This window comes from Poromitra crassiceps, assembly GCF_964638095.1.
Source record: "Poromitra crassiceps genome assembly, chromosome: 10".
NCBI classification, from domain to species: domain Eukaryota; kingdom Metazoa; phylum Chordata; class Actinopteri; order Beryciformes; family Melamphaidae; genus Poromitra; species Poromitra crassiceps.
The window spans coordinates 7,859,401-7,879,400 of record NC_139631.1 but is presented as its reverse complement, the minus strand read 5'-3'; the positions used below and the strand labels follow the sequence as shown (position 1 = coordinate 7,879,400).

At 45.7% G+C, this 20,000-nt stretch overlaps 2 protein-coding genes and 1 pseudogene across 3 annotated transcripts in view; 1 reads left to right on the top strand and 2 right to left on the bottom strand.

The window, feature by feature from the left end:
• The window catches only part of LOC310783150 (early estrogen-induced gene 1 protein-like), a 42,151-nt gene extending 40,135 nt beyond the window's left edge, over nucleotides 1-2,016 (bottom strand). Inside the window, exons 1-2 of the mRNA XM_083643944.1 lie at nucleotides 1,987-2,016; nucleotides 1,617-1,901 (exon numbers count right to left, since the gene is read on the bottom strand). Of these exons, the coding sequence (XP_083500070.1) occupies nucleotides 1,617-1,759 (143 nt within the window). The 5' untranslated portion in view covers nucleotides 1,760-1,901; nucleotides 1,987-2,016. The remainder of the gene's footprint in view (nucleotides 1-1,616; nucleotides 1,902-1,986) is intronic.
• A 2,654-nt stretch (nucleotides 2,017-4,670) lies between these two features.
• Nucleotides 4,671-9,527, top strand: LOC310783817 (dual specificity phosphatase 29 pseudogene; annotated as a pseudogene). Its single transcript has 3 exons — nucleotides 4,671-4,789; nucleotides 8,297-8,520; nucleotides 9,277-9,527. The product of its transcript is annotated as a dual specificity phosphatase 29 pseudogene (transcript).
• Nucleotides 9,528-11,018: 1,491 nt separating this feature from the next.
• Nucleotides 11,019-20,000, bottom strand: part of slc25a25a (solute carrier family 25 member 25a) — a gene marked incomplete at its 5' end in the record, with an annotated part of 10,980 nt that continues 1,998 nt past the window's right edge. The window contains 9 exons of the mRNA XM_083644273.1: nucleotides 11,019-12,563; nucleotides 12,752-12,902; nucleotides 13,132-13,299; nucleotides 13,556-13,663; nucleotides 13,844-13,996; nucleotides 15,079-15,237; nucleotides 18,327-18,438; nucleotides 18,616-18,703; nucleotides 18,850-18,976. Of these exons, the coding sequence (XP_083500399.1) occupies nucleotides 12,382-12,563; nucleotides 12,752-12,902; nucleotides 13,132-13,299; nucleotides 13,556-13,663; nucleotides 13,844-13,996; nucleotides 15,079-15,237; nucleotides 18,327-18,438; nucleotides 18,616-18,703; nucleotides 18,850-18,976 (1,248 nt within the window). The 3' untranslated portion in view covers nucleotides 11,019-12,381. The remainder of the gene's footprint in view (nucleotides 12,564-12,751; nucleotides 12,903-13,131; nucleotides 13,300-13,555; nucleotides 13,664-13,843; nucleotides 13,997-15,078; nucleotides 15,238-18,326; nucleotides 18,439-18,615; nucleotides 18,704-18,849; nucleotides 18,977-20,000) is intronic.

Below are 20,000 nucleotides of genomic sequence, written 5' to 3'. Positions count from 1 at the left end.
TGTGTTTGACGACTCAACTCGTTCTTGGCAATTAACGTGTTAACACTGAATTTGAAAAAGTTATGCATTTCTTTATTTGCAAAGCCTTTGGAAAAGCCCATAAATCATAGATTTACTGCATTATTTCATATCAATGTGAAGAATTTGGCTGATAATGATAACCGATATTAACATTGCAACATCTGACCGATACCGATATGACCGATATGTTAAAAAATGACTAACATCGGCCGATACCGATATGATTGCCGATATATCGTGCATCCCTAGTAACTAGTAACTGTAACTAATTTTCAGTAACTTACCAAACACTGCTCATAAGTGAGTGAAATAATCTCATGTTGTAAAGCGAAGACGTCCCGCTCTGCAACAGAGAAGAGACCAAGTTTGTTTCTGTAGGAGGTTTGGGAGGAACCTGGTGTTCTGTGGCGTGAACCAGGAGACCAAGAGGACATCTTCACCTAGCCTGTAGTGACTGAGAGCAGGTCTGAGAGCAGTCATGTGGAGGCTGGGTTTACCCAGGCTAATCTTCACCATCCCCATGACTTCCTTCCATCTCAGTGTTATTTCATCATCACAAGTTACAGGTTTCCACTCTGCAGGCCAACTGCACTAAAGCCACTGCATTTCACTCAGTGCACGTATCAAAAAGGTGTGGAAAAGGTTTGGTGCAGTTAAGAGCTGATAAATCTGATCAGTGTGAGAGACGAGACGACTCGAGAGGTTTTCTCATGTCTCCTCTGGTGCTGCAGTTTCTTTCTGACTCTGTCTTTCATTAAGCGTGGGCAATAATATAAACTTTGATGTTGAACCCAAACCCAAAAACTGTAAACTAACACAGCTTTAAATCCTTTACAAACCTAAAGATAATGAACTACAGATTTTACAAGGATAATGAACAAATGTAACAGCAAAACTTCTAAGCCCAAATGGCATTATTACAGTGACACTATAGGAGACTAGGGGGGGAAATGCGATAAAACTTAGTACCGCAAAGTTTAAGGCCCTATTGGGATATTATAATGATACCATAGGAGAAGTAAAAAATACCATAAAGTGCTATAATACAGTGGTTCAACTTTTCAACGTGGGGTCCAGGGACCACCAGGGGTCCTTCAGTGGGTTCCAGGTAGTCCACAGAAAATTGATGAATTAGCATTATTTAATTTGAAATACAAATTAACACCATTAGAGAATGTAGAAGAATGACTGTTTTGATCATAGTTTATCTTGTTATCTCTGTACCTACCATGTAGCCTTGGAATTCTTGACAAAATCATATTGAATAAAAAACTATATATACATGTGTGTGTGTGTGTGTGTGTGTGTGTGTGTGTGTGTGTGTGTGTGTGTGTGCGTGTGTGTGTGTGTGTGTGTATATATATATATATATATATATATTTTTTTTTTATATATATTGATAGTAAATATAAAACCATATCAGACACAAATTATTAGTCAAAGCCAAGTATTTTATATACATCTTAGAATTAGAACATGACTTTAGTGGGTGTTTAAGTCACTTTTGAGAGAAGAGAACATTGCTAAAGGCGTCACACACACACACACACACACACACAGCATCAAGTGATGTTAGCAGAGTGTTGACTTGGTACCTGGAAGAAGTAGCAGAGAAGTCTCCGTCCAGCAGCCGCAGCTTGCAGAACAAAACTCCGTTGACAAAAGGCACCGCGGTGAGCTCCTCCAGGGTCAGCTGCGTCTGGAACTTAAACTTCTTCTTTTTCACGAAGAAAGCCATGCTTCAACACGACGCAAAGTGACGGAAAAGTGTGGCGGCAATGAAACGTCCCGGTTGTTGTTTTTGTTGTTGTTGTATGTTGTGGTTTAGCGCCTATCTTCATCCGAACCCCTCTTCTTCACAGATGATTCAGCACAGAATTCTGCGAACAAGTACCACGTTGGTGAACGTTAAACTAGAGAGATAATGTTAAATGTATGTGATTTATAAAGTAATAGAAGGCCTACCTGGAGACATTTCTGGGCCTGGAGGTTTGCAGGAGCGGTTCGACAACATAAAATGACAGAACTCGACTTCGCCTCCTTTTCTTTCGGTGCCGAGGGGAACTTTGGACCAACTGTGTCAAGCTGGCCTGGAATGTGTAATTCGACTTCCGGTTTATTCTTTTAAGAGTAAAACCCTCTTTGCTGAAACTTTAGAAGAAGAATATTAATTTGTGTAAAAATCGACCTAAGTAAAAGTAAAAGGGTAACCAATTTAAAATAGAGTGAGTTATAGTTATAGTTAGATTACATGGGATCTTGTCTATGCATTAAAACATGCATCCTAAAAGGATGTAAAGACAGGGCTTTCACTTCAGGTCTCAATGGAAATTGTAAAATGGGTGAAAACTTTTGATATGCATTATGTATAGGGATGCCAAAAAAATAAAAATAAACAGACTGTCAAGCACAAATCACGTTCACGCACAAATCAACACATTGTACTTTTATTTTGAAGGCAAAACGATTAACTTCCGGCATCATCCTGGCTATCTCGAGCATGCTTGCCGCAGCTCTATGGACAATTTTGCTGCCTCCCAATAATGTTGATAAAACGCCTCCATGTGGCCATAATGCACTACTGCAGCGCTCACACTGACGCATGGTCTCCTCCTGTTCACATTGACTGACTCACAGGACTGTCAAAGATGCTTTCTGTTTTAGTTTTTATTCAATTTTGCAACTTGCAGCATGCCAGGCAGACACAATGCCAAAATAGATCGCTTATAGCCAATAGACCAGTGAGTGAGCTACTCAACTTGCGGGCCGGGGGCCAAATGCGGCCTGCGATAGGGTGCAGAGTGGCCCCCCCAACCATTTTGTCATTCACAATGAAGACCAACTAAATAAAGTTTGACTGAGCTCCAGCTAATTTGTCAAATATCGCCTGCCGCCCAGCCACTAACTGTATTTATTTATCTAACTTAACTTCACCTATAACTATCCTGTGTGCACAAAGTCATCCAACTGACATTTGTCTTTGTGAGTGGTTTTCATTGTACCTCCATTTTGCATTGTCACTCTGATTATTGCTTTGATTGTTTGATTGTCAGATGCAGAGCAGGGAGGGCTCTGTTAGCTTCTGTAAGGGATACAGGGCTGTTTAGTAGGGTGTGAGGTAGTTTAGGTGTGTGTGTGGTTGTGAAGAAGAGGAGGGAGAAGAAGAGACCTAAGAGCACCAGAGGAGCAGGATGGGGGGGAGCAGTGGCTGGAGGTGAGGTGTTATGGGGGATGCCGGCTGGCATAAAACACCAAAGAGATGAAGAAGAAGAGAGCAAGCTTTTGGCAGGGAAACAGTGGATGGAGGGATCCAGAAGAGGGCGGTACTGCAACATTGAGGATGCCAACTGCCATAAAACACCAAAAAGAAGAAGAAGAAGAGCAATTGTGATGTCACTGATGATGTCATGATGAAGGTCGCCATGACCGAATGTAAACCTTCTACAAATAAACTGGAAGTGAAGTCTATGCAATGGTCAGACTCTACGTTTCTCTCACTACTGATCACTCACTGACGCCATCATCAGGCTATTAGTTATGAATGAAACCTGACCATATGTTTTATAGTGGTGTGACACTTTTACAACCTGAAACACTGCTGTGGGTGGATAGTAAAAGTTATATCACAACACAAGCAGTCTGCCTTCTGTCAATGTCATCTGAGGAATAAATAGCCTGCCTACACATAGGCATACTCAGCTGTCCCTTTCCAACAAGGTGCAGCCTAAAACAACCTTATTCACTAGTTCACATGTAGTGTAATATAACCAGCTATACAGAAAGTAAATAATAATAATAACAATAATAATAACTGGGAGGATCAAAAACTTCAAAATTGGGGGGCCCCCGCTGCCACATCACAGCCCTAAAAATATCCCCTGCATTTGGTGCCGGGTCACAAACCAGTTACACAATCTCTGTCCCGACTCAAGTCTGCCAGAATTAACCCTCAACCGTTTGTAAGGACGGCTTGACAACAACACCTTATCAAAACTGAATCAACTAAATTCACCTGGAGGAAAATCGAGGACTTCAATCTCCCGGTGAGTTGTGCTTTGCCTGCATTTTGTAAGAGTGGAAGCGTTTGTGCGTGTGAAAAAATATATGTATGGTGGTCTGAGAGAACCCTCACATGTCGCTCTACGTTGTTGGTAATAATGAGCCAAAGAAGGTGGAAAATGAGTGTTGCAGGTATAGTGTTGTATTTTGAGATTTTGAGTGATTCGGTTACTTTCTCCGTAGCACATCACGGCAAATTTATTTTCATAAAACAAAAGGGGACGTAGGCCTATTTTATTTTGATGGTTTGGGTGGATGTAGAAAATAGAATGTTCGGGTCATGTTTTAAGCCATTTTTCTCACATTTTATTTTTTAGACACATAACATTAAAATACTCATAACTTTTGACCTGTAAGAGTTATCTCAGTCATTAAAAAAAGTTATATATATATTCTAATTCATGGAAATGTCAAAAAAATGAAAATGTCAAATTTTCACTATAATGTGAAGGGTTTTTGCAGGCCTCAACACATAATGCCAGTATATCATTGTAAATTATATGGAAAAATGGTGGAGGGACAAGGGAACTGTGACCCCCAAAGTCACAGTTCACAGTCTTTGACTTCACAAGTCAAAGACTGGTGTGAAGATGAAGATGACCGTTGCAAAAGCAGCATATATCTTCATGCTGGAGAAGATCCTTAACCGTGGGAGCGTGGCCTACACTCACGTCAACGAGGTCTGGCCTAACGTCTACATCGGAGATGAGTGAGTAAGACAACAGTATAGACGGTTTTCACCAGCTGCAACCCCACAGCACTTCCTTTTTCTCAGCTTCTTCTTCTGTGTTTTATGGCGGTTGGCATCCTTAAATGTTGCATTACCGCCACCTGAATTGTATCAGCTTCACAGTGCTAACTATTGACAGTGTCCACTTTCTCAGCTATTCAGGGGAAAACACTGACATAGCCTACTTCTATTTCTATTTTTTATTTTTGCTATGTAAACGTTTAAATGTAAAGATAGGCCTATGCGTGCAATAACGTACTGATAGTCAGCTTCAGCTCACTCATAGCTCACTCCTGCCCAAGCATGCCTTGTTACTGCTGCTGTGTTTTGTGTATTTGTTCGACTCCTTGCAAAAAAATAATTTAGTTGCTGCATTTTCAGGATGGGAGATATATTTTAGTGTTAAAAAAATAAATAAATAATTGCCTGGCTCCAGCGCCCCCCCTAGTGGCGACGCCCCTCGAAGCTTACCCCTTTACCCCCCCTTATGGGCGGACCTGTCCACTACACAACACTGTATTTATTTACATAGGCTACGTTACATATTTGCGGGAATGAGAGGGATCTCACACTTGTACTGATGTCCAGCATGACTGGTGACGAGGGAAACATGAGTTTGTTTACTGCGTCGCGCCATGCACCGGGTCCGCCTGGTGCGCGGGGTTCTGGAGGAGGGTCTCGGGCGGGGGTGTGGGACCCGGGCAGGGTGAGGGGCAGGGCGGGTGGTGGCAGCCTGGTGGTGGGAGTGGCTGCCCTGGGAGTCTGCCCAGCAGAGGGGCACTTAGCCTGGGTGACTGTGCCCAGCGGGGTGGTGCCGCTGGCCACGCTCTCCTCCTCTCCTCTCCCCCTCTCCCCTCCTCTTCTCTCCCCCTCTCCTCTCCTCTCCCCCTCTCTCCTCTCCTCTCCCCCTCTCCTCTTCTCTCCTCTCCCCCTCTCCCCTCCTCATCTCCCCCCTCCCCTCCTCTTCTCTCCCCCTCTCCTCCCCTCCTCTTCTCCCCCTCTCTCCTCCCCCCTCCCCTCCTCTTCTCTCCCCCCCTCCTCTTCTCCCCCTCTCTCCTCCCCCCTCCCCTCCTCTCCCCCTCTCCTCTCCTCTCCCCCTCTCTCCTCTCCTCTCCCCCTCTCTCCTCTCCCCCTCTCCCCTCCTCATCTCCCCCCTCCCCTCCTCTTCTCTCCCCCTCTCCTCCCCTCCCCTCCTCTTCTCTCCCCCTCTCCTCCCCTCCTCTTCTCCCCCTCTCTCCTCCCCCCTCCCCTCCTCTTCTCTCCCCCGGTTCTCCCCTCCCCCTCTCCTCTGGTTCCCCCCACCCACCCCGGTCAGCGGTCGCCTTTTATACACAGTCCCAAACAGCGCAGGACAACGCGATTGGCTGACTCAGATTTGAATCTGAGCCAGCCAGAGAGGAGAGGAGAGCAGAGGGGGGAGAGGAGAGGGGGAACCAGAGGAGAGGAGAGAGGGGGAAGCAGAGGAGAGGAGGGGAGAGGAGAGAGGGGGGACCAGGGGGAGAGGAGGGGAGAGGAGAGAGGGGGACCAGAGGGGAGAGAGGGGGAGAGGAGAGGAGAGAGGGGGGACCAGAGGGGAGAGAGGGGGGGAACCAGGGGGAGAGGAGAGGAGAGAGGGGGGACCAGAGGGGGGAGAGGAGAGAGGAGGGGGGAACCAGGGGGGGAGAGGAGAGAGGGGGAACCAGAGGAGAGAGGGGGAACCAGAGGGGAGAGGGGGAACCAGAGGGGAGAGAGGGGGAGAGGAGAGAGGGGGAACCAGGGGGAGAGGAGGGGAGAGGAGAGAGGGGGGACCAGAGGGGAGAGAGGGGGAGAGGAGGGGGGAACCAGGGGGAGAGGAGAGGGGGAGAGAGGGGGGACCAGAGGGGGGAGAGGAGAGAGGGGGAGAGGAGGGGGGGGAACCAGGGGGAGAGGAGGGGAGAGGGAGAGGAGAGGGGCTGGACCCCTCCAGGGGCACTGCCATCCCTCTGGGCGGCCCTGGTAGTGGAAGCGATCATCTTGCTCTATAATGACCAGAATGGGTGTTGTTCAAACTGAACATTTATTTCTTCAACATGCTGCAGCAGAAAGGGAGATAAACAGCGGACACTATTTTCGTAGTTAAGCTATGAAGTAGCCTACTTCCCCCCGCAGCATCGTGACATTGAATGAAAGCTCGTTTGAGATGACTTCTGGCTCGCCTGGGAAGCAGCCGAGAGCAGCCGAGTGCAGTCAGCAAATTAGAGGCAGAGAGGGGCGGGTCATGCCTTCGCCATCATGGGAAAAAAAAGATTGCAACCGTCCCGGAGCTAGCCTGAGAGGCTAATAAAAGCTACATGTTACAGAGTAAGCTGACTATCAGTACGTTATTGCACGCATAGGCCTATCTTTACATTTAAACGTTTACATAGCAAAAATAGAAATAGAAGTAGGCTATGTCAGTGTTTTCCCCTGAATAGCTGAGAAAGTGGACACTGTCAATAGTTAGCACTGTGAAGCTGATACAATTCAGGTGGCGGTAATGCAACATTTAAGGATGCCAACCGCCATAAAACACAGAAGAAGAAGCTGAGAAAAAGGAAGTGCTGTGGGGTTGCAGCTGGTGAAAACCGTCTATAGAAGCCTGAATAAAACACAAGAGTAAAACACAAGTTGGTTACACTGTAACCCAGGTTTCCTCAGTGGAGACTTCTCTCCACTCACAAATTCCATTCGTATTGAGATTATTACCCTTCAGTCATGGATGGTTAGCACAGCCCTGCTTAAAGGTCCTGAGGAGGGTGGAGAAGGTGCAGCTCAATACATTAACTGGTGTGGCCCCCGGACCACACCTTATTCTGACAGAGGCACAGCAAGTGATCTCCCTACTGTGCAATGTCTTTAGATACTATTAACGCCTACAGGCCTGACGCTGCCATCTCCTATGCTTCCTTCAACCAACATACGGTAGTATATATAATATAGCTACATAATACTATGTGAACCCCAGGGAAAATGTGCACAAGGCCACCACTCATCTCTCATATGTTCGACTTAGAAACCAAATAAACTGGGGAGGCCTGTCAGCACAACAGATGCTGCACTGACCATAACACTGCATGTACTATCTTACATACATCTCCTATTATATCCTATATTACATGGGTGCGTGAATGCCTGTGACACCCCCATATTCGATACAGAACCCAGTTTATTGATAGTGTTAGGACCTGCAGCTAGACCAGTGGTACGCAACCTTGCCATACTCAAATTGACCAAAAAAAAACACACACACCCAGGTGTTAAAGTAAGCGGTGCAGGTGTGCAGGTCTCAGGTTTACAGCAGGTCCCACCCTTCGAGAGGAGGCACTCATCTCATCGCCCAAATCTCCGTGCGCACGTCTCTCCCACAAACACACATAGTGCTGAATCAGGGTAACCTCCTCAACACGAATGGAATTCGTGAGTGGAGAAAAGTTGACACGAAAGGAAACCCCTGATCCAAATGAGAATATTCACATCGACTTCTTCCAGGGCGACAGCGAAAGACAAGTGTAATCTGAGGAAGTTGGGCGTGACACACATCTTGAACGCAGCAGAAGGGACGTGGAACAACGTGGACACAGGAGCCGGTTACTACAGCGACATGGACATCGTCTACTACGGTGTGGTGGCAGAGGATGTGCCCACCTTTGACCTCAGCCAGTACTTCTTCTCTGCTGCCCAATTCATTGATGAAACCCTAAGCAATCCTCAGAGTAAGACTAAGCAATCCTCAGAGTAAGACAATAGACTTGCAAGGACAGACACACACACAAAATCTGTGTATTAGAACAATTCCCTGATTTTAACTAGTCTACTATCATTTATATCGGGCGCCATTCCTGAATTGAACAGAGAATGCATGGTCAATTCCAATTCAATTCCTGGAGTTGGAACATCGTGGACCTTTTTCACAGCACAGCAGCCATTTTGTGTCTAAAAGGCAGGGTGAACACAGGTGGAACCAAAACAGTAATGAGGGCCCCCAGCACTGTAACACCTAAATGGATTGGTTGGTGTTTCATCGATGTCTCATCGATGTTTTGGTTGCACCTGTGTTTAACCTGCCTTTTAGACACAAAATGACTGCTGTGAAAAAGGTCAATAGGAAACAGATCTATCGGTCGGTCTGTCTGTGTGTGTGTCTGTCTGTCTGTCTGTCTACCTGTCTGTCTGTCTGTCTGTCTGTCTACCTGTCTGTCTGTCTGTCTGTCTGTCTGTCTGTCTGTCTGTCTATCTCTCTGTCTGTCTCTCTGTCTGTCTATCTCTCTGTCTGCCTGTCTGTCTGTCTGTCTGTCTCTCTGTCTACCTGCCTGTCTGTATGTCTCTCTGTCTGTCTGTCTGTCTGTCTGTCTGTCTGTCTGTCTGTCTAGCTACTGTATCTACCCTTCTTTTTTCAAATTCATATTCCAGAATTGCAATTAATGGGTTCATTCATGAACTGACCCTAAACCTGATTGATGTATCTGCAGATAAACTCCTGGTACATTGTGTTATGGGAAGGAGTCGGTCGGCCACACTTTTCCTGGCCTACCTGATGATCTGCAAGAAGATGACGGTGGTGGAGGCCATCGATCAGGTGAAGAAACGCAGGCGGATCATACCCAACTGGGGCTTCCTGAAGCAGCTCAGACAGCTGGACACTCGTCTCCTGGAAGAAAGGACACGCTCTGCAGATGGATCTGACGAGAGGAAAGATGACCATGACAAGAGCGAAACATGACGCACTGTAACACAAATACATGTTGCGTCTTACATGCAATTCATTGCAAACAGTGATTACATATTTTGTTGGCGGAGACGAACTGGTTGCAGAAAGTGACAGCTAGCCGTTCAGCTGTCATAGAAATATGAAAGATCCGGATGCCTCCTCCACATATTATAAAGGTTAAAATAATATAAAATTTGCTATATTGAAACCAGCTTCTCTGGTTTTTGGTTGGATAAAAATCAACTTATTTTCTCAAATCTACAAACTTTCAAGATTGTTGGGAACTGTCAGCAACATAAATTCTTTTACATTAATTTTAGGCTACTCCATAAAGTGATTCTGACGATGCTAAATTAACATCTGCAGGTATTGGGGAACACCTAGTGGTCACAGGCAGAACTACAAAACCTCATTGTAGTATCACTGTATAATGATGATTAAATGCAGACTAAATTAAAGTTATTTAGTGAAAATCTATTTAATAACAATTTAAAAACTGCCAAAATTAGGTATTAAATATTTTAAGGCATATTAGGTCAAATGACATGACGCATACACACACACACACACACACACACACACACACACACACACACACACACACACACACACACACACACACACACATATATATGTGTGTGTGTGTGTGTGTGTGTGTTTACCATACCTCCAAGCCTTAGTAGCCTACACATCAAGGACTGATTTCTACCTGGACAACAGGTGATTATGATTAACTGTAAATAACTAGCTGGAGGGACAGACACGCAGCAGCACTATAAACCACTTAGGTTTTCAATGTGGGAGGCGGGCCTCCCCAGGGGCGCTCCAAACCGTTTCAGGGGAGGCTCAGTGAATGGATTGAAAAAATATGACATTAGTTATCAAAAGGAAATAACATAGAATAGCCTAAATGTGTGTGATTTGGCTAAAGAGATCGTTCAGAGATACAATAGTATTCAGGAATTTTACTGTTTTTCCCACTTTCCCAGAGTGAAACAAATAAAGCCTTCAGACAATTGTTGTGATCAAATAACATACTGTAATCACTATCTCATAGGCATCCATGAATTTAGCAAAACTACGGTAAGCAAGTTAAGATGGTGGTTGGGGGGGGCTTTGTCTGAAGGGAGGACCACAGCCTCAGACCTTGAAAACCCCTGACTTAGTGATAGTGAATAACCAAACTGTATATTATGAATACACGCAGGGGTCCTATTTTCAACTACCATACGGTTACCAGACTTGTAGTTGTAAATGAGTACATTATAACAAATTATATTTATGCACAATTTTCCAGACTTTTGTGCAATTTCCAAATTGTAAGACCTGGGAAAATATCCCATTCTTTTTCCAGAGCTGTGTTCCTACATAGATACAAGTCTGAATGCTAAAATACAAAATGACATGCCAACAAGTCCATCTCATTCATCCCATTGGAAATAAAGACTTGACACTCGGCTCTACACGAATTTGCATTTATTTGCATCAAAATGGTCCATTAAAACAAACTAAAATCATTCTTTACAAAAGAATTATCTCCTCACCATACCTGGCTTGATATGTGACATTCAGAGTTTCCCTGCGAACACAGTGTTGATTAAAGTGCATTATGTTGCTCATCTTTTCAAGCCTATGTTTCTCAAAGTGGAACTAGAAAAACACCACGCGTGCTCTCCCTTCAACCCGAGAGGTAGAACATTGAGGGCAAAAACATCAACTTGCATTACCTCAATAGAGATGACTTCAAATAGAGATCATCTAAAAGGTAGTTTGCAACAAAGTATCTCCAACACAATATAACGAGAGAAGGAAACTTTGTCCAGCAGCCACAGTGACGCACCGATCCAAAATTCCCAAAGCCCCCTTCCACTGTTTTCCCAGCAGACTACATTTCGGAATACTGACTGGCCACCAGCCACAGGTGTTTGGCTGCTGGCTGGCGTAACTTCCCCCCCTGAATGCAATCATACAGCTCACTGCATTTACAGCTCAATTCTTGCACATTTGGCTCTTCTAAACCGGAAGCAGCGCGACACACAGGCAGCAGCACGACACCAACACAATACAAAGAAATAATAAATACACCAAGGACAGAAATAAATACTCATTCAGAAAAACATTCGTTCTGGACGGGGTGAAGAGCGATCAGAACCTCCCATCAACAAACAAACAAACAAACAAAACAACTTGTGGCAGGCAGAACCGTTTAAAGTACTGTATAAAAATAAGTCGATGCTGCATCTGCCAACATGAAAAGTATTTTGAACGGGCACAATAGTGTTGCTTTAGTAGAGCTACTTAAAAGGGCTTTGGTGCATGTTGACGCAGACTCATCACAAGGTGGCGCCAACGTGAAAATAAGGACATCAAGAACATTTGCTCACTTGCTCAGGAGGCACTGGAACACAAAACGGACAGGAAGAGCAAAGACAACATTTGGTCCTCAACTTGACAGACAGTCACTCGGTCAGTCAACGTGCTTATTAACCAGTCACTCGGTCAGTCAACGTGCTTATTAACCAGTCACTCGGTCAGTCAACGTGCTTATTAACTTCTCAAAATAATTGCTCTCTTTAAAACATAAATAGCAGATCTTCCCTCAACGTGAGGTCACAGAGTCCATATCCATCCTCTTCCTCCTCCTCTGCATTTTCATGTTTCGTGTCCTTCTCCTCCTCTTTCGCAGGCTGACATTCACAGAATGAGATGGCTCCACGAACCTCCAGCGGGCCCCGTGAGGTCCCTGGGATGGGCGGGCGTGGGTGGGGTGGGGTGGGGTGGGGTAGGGGTCCGAGAGAGTGAGCTTGAGAAGTCAAAACCACTCCGGGGTGGGGGGATAAGGGGGGATGTAGGGGGTGGGAGTCCTTCAGCGTGAGGTCACTCCCAGCGATGCCTTCAGGTGCTCGTAAACCACGTAGCTGATGCTCACGGCCGGAATGACTTTCATGAAGTTGGGGGCCAGGCCCCTGTAGAGCCCCTTGGGGCCCTCGGTCTGCAAGATGTGCCTGAACAGACCCGTCATGGACACCTGCTGGCTGCCCAGTGTAGCTGCAGGGGGGGGGGGGAACAAAACACAGATTAGGCTTGAGACACTGGACCAACAGCTGTTTGTCATAAACGCATTATTATGATGTAAAGTTTTGGAAAAGCTTGAATGTGTTTTTTTCTTCTGAATACACGTCTAATCAACGTCTAACCCTTCAGCAGCAGCTAAAGTGCAGGTCTCAGTCACTCACCTTGTGCCTGCATGCGGGTTCGGACCAGAGCCAGCGGGTAACTGGCCAGCTGACCGCAGGTGCTGGACACGGTGCCGCAGGCGAGCAGGACCAACACACCGGGGTCGGTGCTGTTGGTGCTGTACCGCTGCAGCCAACTGTTCTTCAGAGTCTGAGGAGGGAGAAAACCATGACAACCAGAGAAATTAACACATGGCGGTGGTCTGTCACCATGCAACAGAAGAAATTAACATGTGGCAGTGTCTTCTGACTGGCCGGTAAAGTTTGCCTACTCTGCCCTTCACTTCTGCACTTTTAGCTGTTTCCCATCATATCACGGCATTTAGATTCTGTTATGGAACTCTGAGTTAGATAGTAGTCTTTTATCACCACCTGCTCACCTCGTATATGGCCAGGTCGATGCCTGCGTAGGGGATGATGCCCAGCATGTTGGGGACGTAGCCTTTGTAAAACGCTGCCAGACCTTCTCGCCTGAAGATCTGCTTCGCACAGTCTGAGATACCAGCGTACTGTCCCGTCTTTCTCAGAGCAAGACGTGTTTTCAGGACCTGGGGGGCACATTAAATGACAAGAAATGAATGCATTGATATTGGAAATACGTGTGATTATAACATTTTTACACCCCGAAAACTAGGAGATAATGTCATAATAATGTCATCATAAATATCCCTAAGAAGTCCCACCAAGGTATTTCAAGAAACCTTCTACGGCTACAATCTGAATAATAACTCCTAGAAGTTCCTCAAAGCCTTTATTTTTTTATTTGATTTTGAAGGAGTAGATCTATTGATCAAAGATAATCACCTCCATGGGGTAGATGGAGCTCTGGGCGACGACGCCGGCCATGGAGCCAGCGACAAAACGCTCTCCGATGTGCAGGGTCTCGTTATCGCTGCCAATCAGACGCTTGATCTGATCAAACCAATTGAGAGGAGAAAGCCGGCGGTTAGCACAGGTGACAGAGCACAGGTAAACATTTCTAACATACAGGCATACGTGTAACTCTATAAAAGTACTGGTGTCAAAAAGGTTCTGATGAACGTTAACTGCAGGTTGAGATACAGTGTGTGGGGGATGGGAGTGGAACAGTACCTGCTCATAGGCCATGAACTTGAGGGCCGTCTCGGGGGCGATTTTAATGATGTTGACCCCGTTGCCTCGCCACAGCGACCTCATGCCGCCCTCCTTGACCATCTGCGTCAGTCCGCCCACGATGCACATGTTGTTGCTGCGGGTTCCGTGAACCTGAGGAAAACCAACACTTTAACTCAATATGATGGTAATATTTAAGCAGCTCTGGCTGTGAAGCTCGTCTTAACTTGGCTGGTAAAACATTTGGAAATCCAACTCCCACTTAAAAAAACAAACATCTAGTTGGACCGGTCAAGTTCAGGACAAACCATCCCCCTGTGCCAAAAACATGTTGAATTGTATCGCCAACTAGGTTACTACTGTTTAATTAATCGATTTGAGGAGAAAAGACTCTTCGGCCAAAATATATAATCCAAGTTCAATAGGGGACACAGGCCAAAGTCAACGGGACGGTCTGACGCGTTTAACGTTTCAAAGTCGACTTTCGACACAAGTTACTGACGCAAAGTCGACTTTGCACAACATCTATTGACGCAGATCGGGGCCGTTGACAGCGATGACGCTGATCCTCAATCAGCACGCGCGATTAGAGACCTTTAGTCTACTGATGACTTGGTGGATTCAGGGCAACATGTCTCAGCAGAGGGCGTGACGGCAGGTTGCGATCCAGTCATTGGTTAGAAAGGTGAACTAGGTTGGAATGTCCTGGACTCTGCCCCGCCCCCAACCCCCCCCTCTTACACACATTATCCCTGTACACATTAACCCAATTATGGCAATTAGAAATTACTCAAGAGTGAGTTACCTAACAGTTTGACCCAGTGATTGTGTTACAGTAGGTCCAGTCATGGCCTACAAGCAACGTTCCTTCACATCTTCAAGTTCTGGATGTTCAATCTCCAGATTAGTTATTAACTGGGCTTGAAGATTGTGGTTAATGTTCAATGCGATGTATGCCGACATGGCTCTTCACCAAAACAACTGTCACCCCAGGTGAAGACTATTTTTTTCACGAGAGCAAATAATACAAGAAGAAGAGCGGGCGCATAAATAAAATTGAGATATTTGGGTTTTTGGACAGCAACAACGTTCCAAACTTTCTGTCCAATTCCCAAACTCCTGAATGCCTGGAAAACCCTTACATCCATTCTCCATACTTTTCAATCTGTGTTGACATCCTGTACAAATCCACTAGGTGTTCAAGCTTCGGGGTTGTCTCTGAAAACGTCTCTTACCTGCATCATCACTTTGAGTCTGTCCAGGGGCGCGGTGCAGGTCCTGGACACGGCTCCAGCCCATCCGCCTGCCACCAGGTGCCTCCACCACATCCCGGTCAGTTTCTCCTCAAGGGTGAACTCATCAGGCACCATCAGGTTCTCCCCCACATCAAAGATCTGCAAGCAGCACAGAGAGCACCAAGAGTTATTAGATGCATGCCAATTCTGTGACTATCCCTCGTTTTGGATTGGAAAAGACGATTCGACTCTAAAAACACTGGTGTACGATACATTTTTGACCCCTTCAGCGACTAGTCTAGTGAACAACAAAAAAGTATATCCCAAATCAACGCCGAGGCTGGTAACCGATGCCACACATTGAATCAAGTGGACAATTTTGGGATTGAAGAGATTATTTCTTTTATATCAAGATACATTGGAAGGGAAAGGTTTCATGTGGACGATGTTGGTCAAATCTGTCCGCGTGTGGACTTTTGGCCTCACCAGCAGCCACTTCAACTGCTATTTGGCTCCAAACATGTCGACAGTTAGTTGGCAAAATAGCAGAAGGGGCTCATGGATCCAGTTGATTTGTTCAGATGAAACCACGGAGGACTGTTACGGCTGTGTAAAAACCACAGAAGACTGTTACGGCTGTGTAAAAACCACAGAAGACTGTTACCGCTGTGTAAAAACCACAGAAGACTGTTACGGCTGTGTAAAAACCACAGAAGACTGTTACCGCTGTGTAAAAACCACAGAAGACTGTTACGGCTGTGTAAAAACCACAGAAGACTGTTACCGCTGTGTAAAAACCACAGAAGACTGTTACGGCTGTGTAAAAACCACAGAAGACTGTTACCGCTGTGTAAAAACCACAGAAGACTGTTACGGCTGTGTAAAAACCACGGAGGACTGTTACCGCTGTGTAAAAACCACAGAAGACTGTTACGGCTGTGTAAAAACCACAGAAGACTGTTACGGCTGTGTAAAAACCACGGAGGACTGTTACCGCTGTGTAAAAACCACAGAAGACTGTTACCGCTGTGTAAAAACCACAGAGGACTGTTACGGCTGTAAATGGTAAATGGTAAATGGTCTGCATTTATATAGCGCTTTTATCCAAAGCGCTTTACAATGAGTAGATAGTCTACATTCACCCATTCATACACCAATGGCGGCAGGCTGCCGCGCAGGGTGCCTACACACCATCGGGAGCAAGGAGGGTTAAGTGTCTTGCCCAAGGACACAACGACAGCAGCTGGGAGGGAGCGGGGATCGAACCGCCAACCCTTGCATCATTGGCCGACCCGCTCTACCTCCTGAGCTAAAGCCGCCCCACGGAGTGTAAAAACCACGGAGGACTGTTACATGAGCAAAGGCCAAGGGCCGCGCCCCGAGACATGCCACTCTGTAACAATACTCTTCATCTAGGTCACGACCCTTCGGTGATTGGAAGTGACCCTCTTTGCTGCCCCCTCCTGCTAGAAGGCCGTACACATTCATTTCCCCCTCAAACCCAGCTGATCCAGCACCATGAAATACCATGTGGCATTTTGCTCAGGCGTTGTTTGGCTGTCAGTAATGTGTGAGGGACCCCTAGACGCTCTATTCTTAGCCTCAAGTCGCTCTATTTTGAGTCTCAGTGCAGAGTGTGAATGCCAGGGCCATCTAGAGCTTCTCAGTACCCCTTTCCCTCATTTCTCAATCAAAGTACCCGCTTTACCCGACTACATTTAAACCTTCAAGAGAAAACTATAGCATATGATGCAATGAACTAGGGCTGTGTGAATCTTCACTGGCCTCACCATTCGATTACGATTCATCTGTCAACAATTCGATTCCACGATGCATCACATGATGCATCTCGATACAGCTCAAAGTATCAAATCCTCAATTTTCTGTATTATTACTGCACATGGCTACTTTTTCATCAATTAATACAAGCAGTCAGATAAATATCAACTCCCTTTTTTACTTAGAAACTGCTTTAAAATCGGAATGCCAACAGAAATGTAAACAAACGATTCATCTGTCAACGATTCGATTCACACATACGCATCGCGATGCATCGATTATACGATTAATTTTGACACCCCTAATGATAAGCCACCTTTTGAAGAATATAACGTTACAAAATAAGAAATGAAGTGAAAGAGTTGCAATTAGTGTCTCCTGAGCAGATTCATTTTGAACGTTTCATTTATTTTCATGATTTATTCTTACATTTCCCCCTTTTCTCTCAAGTACCCCCCTGTAGTACCCTCCACGTACCCTAGGGGTACGCGTACCCCAGTTTGGGAACCACTGATATAGAGCCAAATGGTGCTCAACTCATTAGACGGCAAAGCACCTCAATTACTTTTGACGGCGCCCAAGATAGCAGCAGTGTGCCTGTGTGGTATGGGCCTCTGAGAGATGTTAGTGATAGCAGTGTGCCTGTGTGGTAAGGGCCTCTCTGAGATGTAGTGCATCCATAAAGCCATCCAGCTCTCTTACATAAGAGCCAGACAAACTGCTCAATCCTTCAGGCATAATCCTCTCCGACTGAGACAAATACGTTTCATGGCCTAACGGCGCTTATTTGCTGACGCACGAGCTGTGCTGACTGGAAGCTTTGCGAGGGGATTTGTGTTCCAATTGCCCCCGTTTCTTCCAGACAGAAGAAGGCGTGACACTGAACTTCCACCGCTATACGAATAGATGGGTGGGTGCACTGATAAGTTATCGGCTCTCAGGCTCTCAGGCTAAGACCGAGCGAAAAATAGGGTATCGGAACATTTACGCAACGCTAATCTCCAATAGCAAGAGGTAAGATATCGAACGTCTAACGGCGTTGTGTGTTTGATAGTGGTTGCAGCAGCAACCCGTGTTAAGGGCTTGCCAAGGGGTGGATTCGAACCGCCGACCTCCTGCTTCCAAAGCGCACACGCTAACGACTGCACCAAGAGAGCTAGCTCCCTTGGTGGAGCTGATTAACAGGCCTTTTATACTGGGGGAGTGAGTTTAACCAACTTACTCGCTACCACTCGGGACTCACATTTTCATTCAGTTACATTAAGACCTGTTAAATGACGCCAAACTAAAGATTCAAGTCTATAATGTGGTTCTGGTGCAGGTTGCAAAGCTAAACACAACCCATGGGTACTTAGGATTGTGCATAGCCAAAGTCATTTGAATGTCCTAATTTTGCCTGAATAGTGGCCATTTCTGAATATATATATATATGACAAACTGGTCAGATTGTGCCATGTTGCCTCACTCACCGTGGAGTGTTTCCAGTAGAGGATGATCTCAGGAACGCTTTCCGTCTCCTCCACCAGGGGGTAGTTGCTCCAGTCGTTCCAGCTGATCGTCATCGTACCGTTCTTATCCATGCTTTGTAAAAAAAACAAAAAAAAACATGAATGAAATGTGGTCCACACACAGAGGCCCGTCAGTGAATGTGTGGTTAAAAAGAGACGTGCCACCATGTTGGAAGAACGACATCATTCATTCATAATTAAAAAGATGGCGACTTTCGTCTCCCTCCCCGATCAAGAAAATGAATGTTACCTCTTCAGGACTTTGTCCGCATGCTGCTGGGAAATGTGCACACCGAGATCCCCAAGAGACTGCATGAACTCTTTGGAATCGATGCGGCCTTAAAGAGAAAAACACAAACAAGACAGGTCAATTCTGAGCTGAAGAAAGTCAAGACAGCTGACACTGCAGCTACTGCTATCACAAAGCCAGCGTCGACATATCTGCAACAGCAACAACAACAACACAGTGACAGTGGTGTCATACCTGAATTCTTCCTGTCGAGGGTCTTCACTACGAGCTTCAGGTCTTTCTCATAATCTTGCAGATAGTGAACAAACTCCTCAAAGTCCAGTTGTCCATCTGGGCCCTTCTCTTCCCTTTGCAAAGTTTTCTGCAAGAAAAAAAAAGAGGGTTGTGAGACAACGGTATTTTTGCTGTGACAATTATATTGTTGTACCGGATATTAAATTGTGTTCATTATCTATTTTCAGGCCATAAGTCAGTATTCCCTCCCTGGCTAAAGTTGAATAGCCAGGAGGCCCAGGATGTTATTTGTCAGGTGTCTGTAACCGCATTCAGGTCATCATAGCACACTGAAACACTCTCTTAAGGCAGAGAGAAACTCTGGGCGATATTAGGCCTTCAAAACTAATCATTTTAAAATTAAGTGCAAAGAAAATACAATTTCATTGCAGGTTTTTACAGATTTTTATGTAGCTGTGGTCAGGGAGAAATGACCATATATCACTATCAGCAGCGATATAAGCTGATATCCAGAAGCCAACAGCCTTGTTTTTTAGATGTTTTTAAAAAGGCATTATGTATGTATGTACCATGAGTACTACTGTCCCTCGTAAAAAGCAGTACAGCCAGTTCTGAAATGAACACCATGTCTGAAATTGATCTCGGATCGCAAAGCCAGATGTCTGACCTAGACCTAGACTAGGCTAACCCCCAGGCTGCTTTGGCATCTTTCACACAACATTCACTGACATGAACTTATAGAGGGATTTAAAATGAACCACAAAGCGTTCTTGGCATCAATATAACCAAGATCGTTTACAAATAAGATCCTAGAGTGTAGAACTTGAATGCGACCCTAGAGATATATTATCCATGTCCTCCTGGCTTGTGCTTCTTCTTGACCCCACAGGCCCACGTGACCCACTTGCCAAGCCGCGGTGCTGTTGGCATCCTTTAACATCTGATATGGATGACGTGTGAGTCTCCTGGCCGGGGGTATTAGCTAGTTCGTTAGTAGACAGTACACCCGGGGCTATCTTTAACCTCCAGCACTGGACGACCTGCAGACAGCTTTACATTCCGTTTCAGCTCAAGCTACCTGCTCTAAATGAGGACGGGGACACTGGCAGTCAAACCTACTCAGTGAGGAGACTTGACCCGCTGCTGGCAGG